The sequence below is a fragment of the Vitis riparia genome, chromosome 12, assembly GCF_004353265.1.
Source record: "Vitis riparia cultivar Riparia Gloire de Montpellier isolate 1030 chromosome 12, EGFV_Vit.rip_1.0, whole genome shotgun sequence".
In the NCBI taxonomy this organism is placed as follows: domain Eukaryota; kingdom Viridiplantae; phylum Streptophyta; class Magnoliopsida; order Vitales; family Vitaceae; genus Vitis; species Vitis riparia.
In genome coordinates, this window is record NC_048442.1 from 18,702,434 (window position 1) to 18,717,901 (window position 15,468).

Below are 15,468 nucleotides of genomic sequence, written 5' to 3' on the forward strand. Positions count from 1 at the left end.
TGGGGTGAAAGCTGGTTTTTTCTCTTGTTTGGGAAGAAAATTTTCTCACTCAACAAACAGAGAGGGGATAAGGTTTTTCCTTTTCTCCTTCTTTCTCATTTTCCTAGTAGTGTAGACTTATAGGTTAGTAGTCTTTTTCTTGCCCAATAAGAGTTGCAGGATTTGATGGATATGATATGATACAAATGGCATCCCAGGACACTGTTTGATTCTGGATGATGACATTTCTACTGCATATACCACCATGTTACAATCCGTTTCTTAAAAAACAACTCTCAAGTGAGACAGCTCAGTGAATCCCATTATGGGGAATTCATCATTTTCTTGTTGATCATGGGAAAAGACTTCACGAAAAAACTTCTGTAACACTTGAGTTTGTATGATCAAAAGGCATATTAGGTCAGTCTCCAATCAATTGTGGAGGTCGGCAACACTAATTTTAGTATTAATTTCCTATCAATCATTGCTCAAGGGGAGTTGTTTGATTGTATCATCCAATAAGTTGACAAATCCTCTTCTATATTTTTTTAGTAACTTGAATGAGACATTTAAACATACACTCCCCTCATGGAGTTAAAGGTCAGAAGGCTTCTCATGCCTTAACCCACTTAACACTCCAAAACTACTCATTTAAAGGTCAAAACCTCCCTCTCTCCTAGCAACTGCTCCTTAAATTTTGTATCGAATAATATCTTTAAGCAAAAGGGTGAGGATTCTAGGACTGCCTGCATAAACAGTGACCCTACTCCAAGTGGAGATAAAGCAATATTCTAAGAGAAAAAACCACAAGTGGAGATACACTATGATTCTAATGGCAAGCTGTTTCGTCATTTGGCAAGGGGGATGGTTTACCACTTGCATATATCCATATGAATGCTAGCAACAGTGGAGGGCAAGTTAAGGTACTGCACATGATCATGTAGGCTATTTGCAGAACAAGACAAAATGCAAAGGTACTGCAAAATGATCAAAGGCAGTAATCAACATGGCTAACACATACGATAAAATGAAGGAATAGATATTGTTGAAGTTGTTTTCCCTTTAGGTCACTGCATTGCTATATTATTGTATTAGCTTGTGGATATGAGACAAGTTAAAGAGACAATTTTTCCTTGTTTTTTTTCTGTTATTAATGCTTTGGAGTGTCCATCCTCTTTTGCTATGCATTAAAAATATAACAATATAAAAGAAGAAGCATCATTAACAATATCACTATCCATGATCAAAGTCTAATCACCACTAAATTTAGCAATCCATTCTGATAGTCCAGACCCCTGGACTGGCCCAAGTTCAAACATAAATAACAACCTTGTTACCCATATCTGACCAGGGAAGAAAAGAGTGATATATTATGTAAGAGACACAATTAGTTAAATGATCCTATCAATCATATCAGCTGCATCAGATTGTATGTGTTTTAGTGAAATGCTTCAATGCAATACCTCATACTCAACAATGGTGTTCTTTCCAATATGGCAAGGGCTGTTGTACTAGTTACTTTCCAAGACTATGATGGGGTATAGCCTCTCCACAGGTTTTTGAAATATTTCTTTACCTTCCCTTCGTCGATCTTTAGAATATGTCTCACCTCTGACCATGTCAATGGGATTCAGTCAAATTGTTGAAAACCTACTAGGTGATTGTGATATATTATCCTAATGGAGATGAAAAAAAAAATGAATAAGTTAAACAACTAGTAGATGTCACATGCTTTAGCTACTGGGTGATTGAATGACTGTGATGGGGTTCTTTGTTTAGAGCGCAAAATGTGTAAAAAGTTGCTGAGTTATCCCTGGTGTTAATGATAAATTTCCAGTGGGACAAGTTGGCCTCTTCATTTAATTAAATATTGTGCAACCTATACTTTGAATATTGACATAGATAAAGATGGTTAGTGTAATTTCATATTTAGCATTTTGCCATGAGGCAGGATCTAGTTGTTGGACAAATTAGCCTCACAAACCAATCTGGTAAGCGATTCTAGAGGATATGATTTCAGGCTCAATCCATCAATTTCATGAAATCAAAAGGGCTAGGGAATGGTCCCTCAAGTTGAATATAAGATCACCTATGAACCGTAACCTGCCTTACCTGCCCTGAATTGAAAGATACAAAGCAAGAATTCTTTTCTGCTTAATCCAGACTTTCGTCATACCAAGTTATTTCACTCCAAGTGAAGAACTAGTCCGATTCAACTATTCTAGAAAAGAGAAAAAAAATAAAAAGTAAAGAAGAGAAGAAGCCTGGACCAGGTCTTTATCAAGTTTGATTTTGAACTCCCAACTTCAAACCATTCATTGACAAAAGAGCAATTCCCACCAAAATGGTCATGCAATTTATATAAAGCAAATATTCAGCTAACATTCTTATTGGAGAAGCTCAGATGAGAAAGAAAAATATTAAAATTTTGACTTACGCACGCATAAACATGAGCAATAAAGCCTTGAAAACTACACAAAACTGCTATAAACTTTCATGGAAACATATTCATTTTGCAACATGAAAAACATTTAAGAGACATAAGACTGAAGAACCTTGCAAAGACATTTGCTTACCCACCTCTACAAAAACTTCTCAATGCTAGCAGTTAGTGTGGTTTTAGGCACTGCACCAATGACTGCATCTTTCTTCTCACCGTTGATGAATATCATGGTTGTTGGGACGCTTCGGATTCCATATTGGGTTGCAATTGAAGGACTATCATCAGTATTCAGTTTAAAGAACTTGAGCTTCCCTGCATACTCTTCAGAGAGTTCAGCTACTACCGGATGGATGATACGGCAGGGGCCGCACCATGGGGCCCAGAACTCAACCAGCACAGGGCCAGTGGCCTTGAGAACAAGTGACTGCCATGTTGTATCAGTCACAATAGGAACTGCACTTTTAATGCAAAGAACAGGGTTAAATGAACAATCAGGGAGTATTCAAAGTGATTTTAATGAAGAATGACTTGGACTGAAATAAGAAATTTTATGCTTCGGGTTTATTCAATCATAGGTTAATGGATTGAGTTCTATCAATTTAAAGCAATTTCCATGCCATAAAACCAACTACAAATATTCAGTGTTAAGAGAGAGAGAGAGAGGCTTGAACCATGGATAGAGGTTTCACAACTGAAATCATTCCAAGAGAAACTTAACAAACAACATAAAAAATAACACTAGTTATTTTGAGAGCCAAGAGTAACAGAGTTTTCTCGTCTCTTTTGCTAACCAAGGTTGGGTTAGTCAGAGTAATCAATTGGATTTACCATATTTACATCCATTTTCTCTACAAGATGACGTTTATAAATTCTGTTTACAAACAGAATGAAGAAAAGACAAGGTGGAGGTTCTGCCCAGACACACTGTTGTTAAATTGCACTAACAGAAAAATCCAGGAAACCAAAAATATTAATTCAAGATTCCTGTCCAGGATAATAAGAATAACCCTCACTTGAAGGGAGATAACATGAAGCACTTTATTTGGTCAAGCTTGCTGCATTTTCTTGGTGCTTTATGCTTAGCTATTTTATATTAAACTTCTTTACTTGAATAACAAAGCATATCCATGCCAGAAAATCCTATCAGGTCCAGGATCAATCTCGGTTGGCTGGCTTGCTTTGCTTGGTTGGTGGACAGGGCAAACCCCCAGGTCACCGAACCCCTAGGTCACCTCCCCAGCTATGAACCTCAGGCTATTGTGTTGCTTGCTTTCACCATTAACCTTCATCTTATCTGTCTTGTCCAGGCAAGCAAGGAGAGAAAGAGGTGGTGCCATGGAAAGATGAAGTAGACTGAATTGAGGTGGATGTCTCAGGAGTTCATTTAAACATAGGGTGGTAGATCAAGACTTCATATTCCACTTGAGTTTTAGTGAGTGGATTCTGTTGTTCTTAGTTAATGAAATTAGATTAGAAAAGCTCCGAAGGGAGCAAAACCCAAGCAAACAGAAGAATACTCAGACTGCACCTATTGTCATAAGACAGGGAACATAAGAAAGAGAATGACAAATCCCTTTATCCACTAATGTTGCCCAAGCTATTAATGTACACGAGTGTCATCTCATTCCACCAGAACCATGGTCAGCCCCCGATTGGAAAGAAACCAGCACTTTGTCCTTTAATTTTGGGACTATGGATTTGATGTCCCAAAAGTTTCCACATTCCTTTGTTTTCCAAATTTACCAGACTAAACAAAGAGGAACAGTTCTCCATATCTTTCTCCTACCTTATTTGATATATCTTCAATTCCACCTAGTGAGAACTTTCCAGTATCTAAGAAGCACTGAAACAACCTGAAATAATGCAAACACCATGGCTCCACAACAGACACTGCAATCCATTTTAAGTTACAATTTTCAGCAACGTTTGATGAAGAGAACAATGTATTTGCAAAGAGATTTCTCAACATCAGTTCCATGCCTTCCACCCCCTCAAACTACCTTCTATAGCACTCCCTCAAAATGGACCAGAAAAGGCATAGAGGAACTATCTTCTGAAACCACTTCTCATAAGTTCAAGATTCATGAATTCTTTGTGTCTGGAAAACATGAATTAAAAAAACACAATTTTTTTTTTTTTTTTCTGAGATAGGCAAAGGAAAAAAAAAAATCATCAAAAAGCACCTAAGAAAAAAGGGAGGAGCAAACCAAGTGCACATGAGGTATATGAAGAGCACCAGAAGGCAAAAAGGGACAAAACAAAGAATTTTGGAAGTACCATCATTAAACTGTATCTTAAAAGACCCTATCAAAAATATATCCAAAAAGATATCTCTCTTCTTTTATGGCAGAAAATAAAGGGGCCATAAAGAGCAGTTCATTCCAAGAAAGTCCCTGATTGACTTAGGCAAATAAAAAAGAAAAGTGGTTAAACCAGACCTGTGGCACTAAAACCCAGTCACTCTGATCTGATTAAAAAGACAGTATTTTTTCAATCTCTTTCAAGCAAGAGATATACATCCAGGTTTATCCCAGAGAAATTGAAAAAGAAAAAGAAGAAAATACAACATGAAATAAAAGCCAAAAAAGAAAAAGAAAAATGGACAAACAACAACAGATTATTACCATCCTCGAAGAGACACAACTTGGCATCCATTCAAGAAGAAACAAATATGGTTCCATCAGGGATATGATTTACAGGTTACAACATATATATCCAAAACAAATCAAATGAAACATAAATGAATAAGAACAACAACAAAAACAACAATTTGAGATCATAGACTTGAGCCCTTGACTTCAATTTAAAATTGGAAATAAGCAAGCAAACATAGTTCATGTACCTCCAAATTAGTTTTTGTTAGCAAAGGCAATGTAGAATCAGGTTTAGTCAATGTTTTGTGTATGTTAGGTAGGGAGTAGATCATGCAGTAATTCAAGGAATTGAATAGTTGCATACTAAACCTCTTTTCTGCCAATAGCTGTACAGATCATGTACTTATACACTATAAATACTTCTCTGGTCTAATTAAGTGAGGGTATACGCAATGTATACAAAGTAGCCACAAGACCCAAAAGGAAGTGCGAAGACACAAAAACCATCAAATGCGCCCTACAAAGAGCCTAACCAATCTAAAAATCCTAACGGCCTTCATTGCCACCATTCCTTCCATCACCATTATATTCCTTCTCCTTCTTCTCTTTTTGCCTGTTTGTTTTTCTGATGGCCAGAATTTATGAAAAAACTCTTACTGAAACAACACAGCAGACTAGATCCATCACCCATTATGAAAATCCAACCCTTCATATTACTCTGGAAAACTGAATGGCAGAAATTTTCTTGGATGGTCACAAGCTGTGTCACTTTTTGTTAAGAATGGAGGAAAGATGGGATATTTGGCCAGTAGCATTAAACAACTAAAATCTCAGATCCTTCTTTCAAATTATGAGAAGCTGAAAAATCTAGGGTCATCTCATGGTCGATCAACTCTATGCAACATGGGATCAATAAACCTTTTCTATTCCTTTCTACTGCCAAAGAAGTTTCGGATGCAATATCTCAAACATTTTCCAAGAAAGGAAATGGTGTTTGTATATTTGAGTTGAAAACAACAATTAACAATACAAAGCAGGGAGATCTCACTGTGACTACCTACTATAATATTATGGCGGTTTTATGGCAAGAATTGGATATGCATCAGTATTTAGAGATGAAAGCACCAAAGGATGTGGCAACAGCAGAAATCTTGGAACAAGATTGAGTCTTTGAACTTTTAGCCAAGCCCAATCTTGGGTTTGATGAGGTTAGAGATAGAATGGTTGGTAAGGAACCTTTCCCATCTTTAGATAAAACTTTCTTTTATGTGAGCAATGAAGAAGATTGCAAGACTTTGATGATCAAGTTGTTGGGATTGACCCCTTAAAACAAGACATGATGTAACAAAGTTAGACTTAACTATCCCATTGCTATCCTATTGGTGTATTGACATTGATTTGAACATTCGGCTCATATCTCTTATATTGTACATGATTTGGGTGCATTAAGAGTTGTACAGAATATACAAGTCATGGGTTCCTTGTTAGTAGATAAATTGTCCACAATCAGTTAATAGATTTAGGTAATCCAGTAGAGACTGTGGCGTACTACCTCCAAATTGGAGGGATGACTTGTCTTGGCTGTCGGGATCAGTTTTCCATGGTGAGTGCACTAGTGTATGTCATGCACACTGGACAGGACCTACGATGAATCATAATGCAAGGCTATCAAATATCATGATTCACCAAGTTACTATATTGTATGGATTCGCAACCTTGAGAAGATATTGAGTCTGTACCAAAATTAACAAAAGACTTTGACCTATGGGTGAAACCATAAAGTGGTCATATATCCCCAACAGATATTCTCAATAAAGGCGTCATGATATTTCATGGGATTGAGACAGTGTGTCCCCGTTGGTGATTCAAAGGACATGTGATCATGAAATTTGTGGTCACAGTAATTCTTTTAATGGAATTTGAAATATACTCCTTAAAGTTAGAGTATGTCAATTGATCACATAATAAGTGGGATCTGTAACTCAAGAATCAGAGAGGTACTCTTGATAGGTAATAGCACTACTTTGTTAGATTACGGATACCAATTCATGGGGAATCTGCATACAGTGGATAATAGGTCACGGGCCTGAACTTCGTCTCATTATTATTTACATAGGGTATTGGAGTGTAGTTGATTCTCTTTAGTGGAATGTTAGATCAATTTAGGAATTGGATTTTGAGGAAGCCAATACTCTCATGGGTCTCCATAGTTCCCGCTTTGAGCTCATATACCATGATGGCACAGTTTATGAAGGTTGGATTGACTCTAAGTTCATTCTTATGCATAAGGGCATTTTAGTAATTACACAAGGTTACACAGGAGATAATGAATAAGGTTTCGGATTTGGACTAATTGATTAATTAAATAGTCTTATATGGTTAATTAATCAATTAAAATCCATTTTGAGCTAAATTAATTGACCTAAGCCTTAGTGGGGTTAAGTAATGGGTAACCTTATAAATACCCCTTTATGGGTTAAGGTTTCCTAATGACTTTTAGCTAGTCATCTTCCACCTTATAGAGAGAAAGAGAGTCAAAGTTTCCTCCCTTCCATTGCCCATACTTTGGAGTACCAAGATCATGGTTCGAGTCATCAGGCGGAAGATCTTGGGTTTATGAGACCTTCAAACTCTTCAGACTTCTTCTTCATTGGATGGAATTTGATTTGGGAACATCCAGATCACAGGTATGAATACCGTATCTCTAGATCTATAGTTAATAATGGTTTTTATAGTTATGTGTTTCCACTGTGATAGATTTAGATAGGGATAGATGCATGCACCCTATGAGATTCAAGGTACGAGAATTGAGTAATCTGGGGTTCCTAGCACAAGCCCATTTCACAAGAAAGTTCAGGACTTAACATAGTTCAAGAGAGTTTTAACTCCGCTGCTACCGCTCAAAACAAACCAAGGATAAAAAAACTTAAGAAAAAAGATAACGAATGGTGTGACTACCACAACAAGCCGAAACATGTTGGAAACTATATGGAAAATCTTCTTTTCTAAGTGACAAAGAAGGTGAGTAACCCTATAAGAAGGAGAATCACATTGTGACCACCGAAGATTCTAAACCTATATGTGGCATGCTTGGTGGGAGAACTCAACGATAATGCCTCTTTCACCAAAATTGGAGACATTGTACAAACTTTTGGGATAGATTTGTAACTTGAAATCTAGTAATTCTGCTCAATCAATTAATACCCATACAACTTTGAAAGCCTTTGATAATGTCTCATCTAATCCTTGGGTCATTGATTAAGGGCAATCCATCACATGAGTAGCAATTCAGATGCTTTTTTAACCTATATTCCATGTTTAGGAAAAGATAAGTCAAGGTTGTCAATGGCCCTTTTTTCCCATTAGTAAAGTTACAAAGAACTAAACAATTTTGTAAAAATATTTTGGGATCGTATCTTCTTGAAGATGGACTTGTTCACCATTCCTTAGGTTATGACACACCTAACAAAATGAAGTAGCAAAGAGAAAAAACAAATATTTGTTGGAAGTTGCTAGAGCCTTACAGTTTACCCACAATGTCCCTAAAATTTACTAAAGTGATGTCTTAACTGCTACCTATTTAATAAGTTGCACACCCTCCAAAATTCCTGTCAAGGTTTTAAAACACTCTTTCCTAGTATTAATCTCTCCGAGTCCCTTCCTCTTAAGGGTTTTGGGTGTGCAATCTTTATTCATCTTTCAAGCAGGGTACGATCCAAATTAAATCCAAGAACCATTAAGTGCATATTTTTGGGTTACTCACTTACACAAAAGGGGAACAAATGTTTTCGCCCTCCTATCAAGAAAAATTTTGTTACTATGGATGTAAAATTCTTCAAAAATCTATCATACTTTTCCAAGACATCTTCAAGGGGAGAAAAAAGGTATAAAAGATTTATCATATCCTCTATCCTATCCTTTATATCAACTTAATTTGTCCTACCTGATTCCAACCACTTCTTTAATGGATCCTATGCTTGTCTCTAACTAGTCCATCAACCAAATTAACACCGAGCAGTAAGGGAACATCAAGGAAACTGAACTGGAAAATGAACCGGTCAATGTTGAAACTGTGGAGGGCATTTCAGAAATGAAGCAAATAAAAAATGTATCCAATCCTTCAAATTTGTTGGTTTATTCACGAAGAAAACAGGACAAGGTAATGGATCCTCTCTCCCTCTCCCTCTCTCTCTCTCTCTCGCTCTCCCCCCCAACCTTTAAATTTGAAGGCAGGTAATTTTGATACTCTTTTTCTACTGAAACCCTTGTTTTTTTGTTGATTTTGATGTTCCTATTGCTATAATGAAAGGTGTAAAAGATTGTACAAAACATTGTCTTTCCAAGTTTGTGTCATACCATCACTTTAATCCTAATTTGAAAGCTTTCACCACTAGGTTATCTTCTTAGTCTATTCCAAAAAATGTACAAAGACTCTAAAAGATCTAAATGGGACATGGGAAGTAGTTAAATAAAAATAAAACTTGTGACACATAGCCTAACCGCATGGACATGACATTGGAAATTCCATCCTCACCCAATCAGGATGCTTTTTTTTTTTTTGATAGGTAAGATTAGAGAATATATGAATTTAAAATAATAAATAAATAAAAAGAGGCGCCAAAATAGCATCCCCAAGTATACAGAAAGTACAATCAAGATGCATTTTATTCCCCCAAATGTGATGTAATTAACTTTTTGAAAGTTGAAATACGCAAACTATCATTAATAAGAAAATGAAAAGATGCTCATTTCAGCTATAGCAGTGAAAGAAATTCCATCCTCAATAAACAATTCATTTTGATATACCAGGAGAGAGGAGAAGAGGAAACTTTAAAACCCACCCTTTTTACTTATTTGGTTTATCTATGGAGGAAGAACTGGAGAATGGGGGAGATTTAGAAGAGAACCTTTCTTCCCATGCTCCTCAAAACTGACAACTCAAAAATAAGGTAATTTGGAGAAAAAAACTAGGCATAGATTGCACACAACATTTTCTACGTAAGGTACAAGTGCTTTTTAGAAAGGATTGAGTGCGGTCTACCTTTATCTTGCTTTCCCACTTCCTCTCCTAAACAAACCAAAGAAAATGATCAAGCTTCCTCTCCATTTCTCTTCTCTTCATTTCTCATCTATTCTTTTCTTTCATTCATTCTCTTCTCTCTCTTAAGTGGTGAATCAAAAAGATTAGAGGCCCTAAACCAACTATTGGTTACTTTTTATCCTTGCAATATCTGATCAAGGTACTTCCCATCTCACTCCTTTCCTGCTATACAATCTTTAATCCATAACCCTCCTTGAATACAATCAATGCAATTGAGGCTCATAAGCATATACCACTCAGTTTTAAAAATTGAAGTGGCTATGAGGATGCTTGATTAGGAAACAAATTCGAGTGAAGGAGTTGCTAGGCCCTAGGATGAGTGCATGTGCATACGTGTTTAACCTATGAACTCAAATCCCTATTGAATGGAACAGATATAGAATGTCACCTCAGGTACTTCTTATTTTACCAACCTTGAGTTTGTCTATTCCAGCAAATTTTCACCTATTTTGCATATCCTCGAAATATATATTTGATTCAGCTCATCTAAATCAATCATCCCCAAGCACCCACATGATTAATGAACAATGAGTCGGGAAGAGCCTATGAATTCCCATGTTTTATACCCATTCCCAGTACTCAACTTCCTCACCTGAATTGACTCCTCTCCAATTATTTAGACAAACCCCCTTTGAAACCACTAAACAATCTCAATAGCAATCAAGATATCATTCATCTATAAGAAATTAAAATCGACTAAAGGTAAAATCTCCCAAGGAAATATTAAATTTCAGGCACCGGACAATAGCTACCAACAAAATATTTTCCAGAAAAAATAAAATCTTGCACAATGAATCTTCGAGAAATCAGCTCCCAAAAACATTTCTGAGAGATGCTGATTCGAAACAAACATGAATCAAAAAGGAGAATTCTAACCATCAAGAGCCGTCTCCTGAGCTTCACACACAATTCGCCCTCCTCGACGAAAAACCCTCGAAGTCCTCGAATTCAATGAAGCCAAAGCAGAATTTGAATTGGTGTGGATCTTCAAACCCGAGAATTCTGGCAACGAAAAAGAACTCCGGCCTACCGATACGACTGTCGGCGACGGCACCACCCCAGGCAGCAAAGCCGCACGGGGATTGGAGGAAGAAGAACAAGGGAGGATGACAAAATGTAACGCAGTGGCCATTGATGGGAGAGAAATGTGTATGATTTAGAGAGAGAAAATGAAGGTTCAATCGTCAGTATATATAGGGTTAGGGAAATGGTGGTCAGAGACTCAGAGTAAGGCACTTAAGATGACGATGACTTGAATATTAGCTGAGGGGGTGGTGGCGTCCTCGGAGTCTCAGTCCTCACTCACTCTCTCTCAACGGTAGTTCCATAAGGTAGTTGCATAGGATACGTACAAGGTGGTCTTATATATTTAATTTCTATAATGAATAAAAAATAAATTAAAAACATTTTATTTTTCAAAATTCTAAATTTATTTAAAATAATAATTATATATTGCATTCCAATATTTGCTAGAAAAAATTTGAAATTTCTTTTATGATATTTAGAAAAATCTAAAATTAGTAAATAATTCATTATTTATTTATTAATAATTTTTATTATTAAAAAAATTATATGATGTTACTTAATATATAAAAATATTATATATATATATATATATATATATATATAATCTTTTTTTTTATTCTATTTTATGTTATATTGATCAACTAAACATAATTATAAAATAAATTACAATCTTATATTTATAAGAGATGGATTAAAATTTATTCGTCAAGTAACCCAATTGGTTGAGGCGAACATTTGGACCAACGAGTGGCACATGCTCTTGGTACTAATCCTACATAGATGATACTTGAATTTATTCGATATTGGTTGTTATGAGGCAATCAACTCCTCTATTATAAGATATAAAAAATCAAAATTAAAAAAGAAAATGGGGATTGATTTTTGTTAAAATATTTTTATTTATGATCCTTCGAATATAAATTTAATAATTTTCCAAGAAATTTATCAAATATTTAATTTTTATAATAAATATTTCAAAATATTAGGAAATGTCAATTTTTAAAATATCCTAAAAACCTCTTAAATGATATATTTTAATTCCTTAGAAATGAGCAAAAATGGAATATATGGAGAAGTTAATGGAGAATATTTTTCCCTTTTTGATTTTACACAGAAAAGTTCATGGCGGGAATATCAAGGCCTTGTTTGATAACTTATTTCAAAAACAAAAAACAATTTATAAGAACAGATTTTTAATCGGTTTATATATTTACATAATTATTTTTTAAAACAATCATTAAAAAACAACTAAAAAAGCAAAAAACAATTTTTTTTTATCACCAAACATGTTTTCTTGATATTTTGTTATGAATAATAAAAAACTATTTTAAAAAATAATTTTCAAACAATCCTTAAATTTATAAATAAATAAAAAAGAAAAAAAAGGTTGTTTTTTATTTAATTATAAGAAAAAATGAAAGAAAAATAAGATGAATATAAAAAGAGTTTAAAAATATGAATATCTTCATCATCCACATTCAAAATAAAAAACATCATAATTTTAAAACAAAAACTTTCCATTAACCCAATTGTATTTTAAGATTAGATTCTAATTGTAATGAAAAGTTTATTCCAAAATGTTTTTCCAAAAGAAATAGAAATTAAATAAAGCAAATAACAAAAAAAAGAAATTAAACTCTAAATAATTTTACAAATTTTTATTTTTATCCTCATATTTAAATATTTATTAATATGTAATATTTTTAATTCAAAATATAGATAAAACAAATTTTATATTCTTTTTGTTATTTTTTAAAACATAAGAAAATGAAAGCATGAATAAATTTTTTTATTTAGTAATTATTCTTGAAAATTTTTATTTAGCATGCTTATATGAGATAAATACAACTACTATAATAATAATAATAATAATAATAATAATAATAATAATAATAATAATATTATTATTATTATTATTATTATTATTATTGTGTGTTTAATACCTCATAATATCTTTTTTCACTTTTTCTTTTTCTCTCAAGCCCTTGCCCTTGCCCTTGCCCTTCCCATTTTTAAGAAAACAAAGAGGAAATAATTTAAGCATTTATAAATTTTTCAATTTTCTTTAAATAATTTTTCATGTCATTTAAGTATAAAAAATGATCTTTATACTCTTTTTTTTTTCCTTTTGACTAAGCTTTCAAGCTCATTCACCACTCTAAACTCCTTAAATTAAGAATTTAAAAGATAAATTATTAGAACAAGGAGAATTATCTTCCAAAGTTTTTAGAGTGTGTTTGATAATAATTTTTGAAAATATTTATAACATCCCTTTATAATTATTTTTTAAAACAGTTTTTTATTTTTCAGGAAAAATAAAAAGTTCAGTAACCAAAAATTGTTTGTTGTTTGCTATTTTTTATTCTTAAAAATAGAAAATGTGTTTTATAAAATCATTTTTTAGTTGTTTTTTGTTATATTAACTTAGTTTCTGAAGGATATTTTAAAAAATAATTATACAAACATGTAAAATGATTAAAAATAAAACATTAGTATAAAAATTATTTTTAGAACATATTTAAAAATATTTAGAACATGTTAAAAACATTTTAAGTTTTTAAACAAACTTTTGTTTTATTAAACATCAAAAAACAGTTTTCAAGAACTGTTTTTAAAAACTATTTTTCAAAATTGTTTCCGAAAACAATTCTGAAAAAATAGTTTTTAAAAACTGTTTTTGAAAGTCGTTCTCTAATATTTTGTAAAACAAAAGTCTATTTGGGAATTTAAAATTATTTTTAATCTATTTTTAAATATATTTTAAAAATAATTTTTATGTCCATAACTTTATTTTTAATCATTATATATGTTTGTATAATTATTCTTTAAAACAACTCTCGAAAAAACAACTAAAAAAAGTTATCTGAAAACACCCTATTTTCTATTTTTTGATAGAAAAAAAAATAATTTTCGATTATCAAACATGTTATTTATTTTTTTTGTTTTAAAAAATAGAAAACTGTTCTTGAAAACAGTTCTCAAACATAGCTTTAATATTTTCAACACTTAAAAAATTTTATTTCTCAAGTATTAAAACAACTAAAAACATTTTAAAATCAATGTGAAATGGACTCTTAAGTCACTATCGTTCATATTGTCATCTAATTATGACTTTAAATCAAAATTAAAGGTTGGTGTTCATTTTTTTAGTAGGGGCAATCAAAGATTAGATGCATCTGAATTTCAGCACACCTTTTTTATGGTCAAATGAAGATCTTCCCAGCTAGATTAACAGTGGACAAATCTTTGGGAGTTGGGAACCCTAAAGCTTGGGCCACCATCTGATGGTCAACTTGGAACCCTACCCCCTTTCTATGACTTTGGGTTTGCCACTTCCACGGCCTATCACCTAACAAAATATATTTCTTAAACCCCTCTCCTTAAGGGTATGTTATAACAAAATTTTAAAAAATGTTAGGACAAAGTTCTAGAAAGCATGACATGGTATGACAAATTTTAATTTTATTAATAAATTTATTTATTATGATTTTGACTCCCTTTTATCTATCCTTATTTGTATTAAAAATACGTTTGGTAATAATTCTAAAAAGTATTTTTAATATTTTTCACACTTCAAATTTTTTATGTTTTGAGCATACACACTCTTGTGACTTGCATCGTACATGACTTGAATACATGAAGAGTTACTAAGAAGATACGAGTTAGGTTCTTTGCAATATGATAAATAGTTCACAATCAATTCACGGATTTAGGCAATTCATCAAATATTATAATACACCACCTCCTAATTAGATAGATGGTTTGTTTTGGTTATTGAGACGGTTTTCACATAGTAAACATACTAGTAGGTATAGTTACATATTTGATAAGACTTACGATGATTCGTAACATTAACTATTAGGCGGTTATGATTCACCACCCTATTATACTACAAAGACTCTCAACCTTTAAACCTTGAAATGACATTGAGTTTGTATTGAAGTTAACATGAGACTTTGACCTATTAATGAAACCCTAAGGTGATTATATGTTTCCTAAAGATTAAGTCAATGTTGATGGAAATTGGTGGTAACATTTATTCTCAATGAAAGACTTGGTGGTAACATTCATTCTCAATAAAAGACACTATGATATTTCATGAGATTGAAACAACATGTCCTCTTAAATGATCTAACGGACTTATGATCAAGGAAACTAAAGTCATAGTTATTCTTTAATTGGAATTTGACATATGCTCTTTGTGAGTTAAGATATTTTAGTTAATCACATAATATAAGGATTTGTAACTCAAATACTAGAGAGGTAATCTCGAGATGATGATAGCACACAATTTCTTAAATTTAAAATACTAGTTCACAAGGAGT

At 33.1% G+C, this 15,468-nt stretch overlaps 1 protein-coding gene across 1 annotated transcript; it reads right to left on the reverse strand.

The window, feature by feature from the left end:
* Positions 1 to 2,297: 2,297 nt before the first annotated feature.
* Positions 2,298 to 11,420, reverse strand: LOC117925812 (thioredoxin 1). Its single transcript, XM_034844905.1, has 2 exons — positions 10,994 to 11,420; positions 2,298 to 2,875 (listed from the first exon to the last, which is right to left on the reverse strand). The coding sequence occupies exons 1-2, from the start codon at positions 11,247 to 11,249 to the stop codon at positions 2,562 to 2,564; spliced, it is 570 nt and encodes a 189-aa protein (XP_034700796.1). The 5' UTR covers positions 11,250 to 11,420; the 3' UTR covers positions 2,298 to 2,561.
* Positions 11,421 to 15,468: the final 4,048 nt, after the last annotated feature.

What these genes read in the sequence shown, in the direction of transcription:
- LOC117925812 (XM_034844905.1), bottom strand. Translation starts at nt 11,249, where the DNA reads ATGGCCACTGCGTTACATTTTGTCATCCTCCCTTGTTCTTCTTCCTCC. An exon ending in TCAGGAGACGGCTCTTGATG is followed by an intron (nt 2,876 to 10,993) that starts GTTAGAATTCTC and finishes TTAAAAGTGCAG; the next exon opens with TTCCTATTGTGACTGATACA.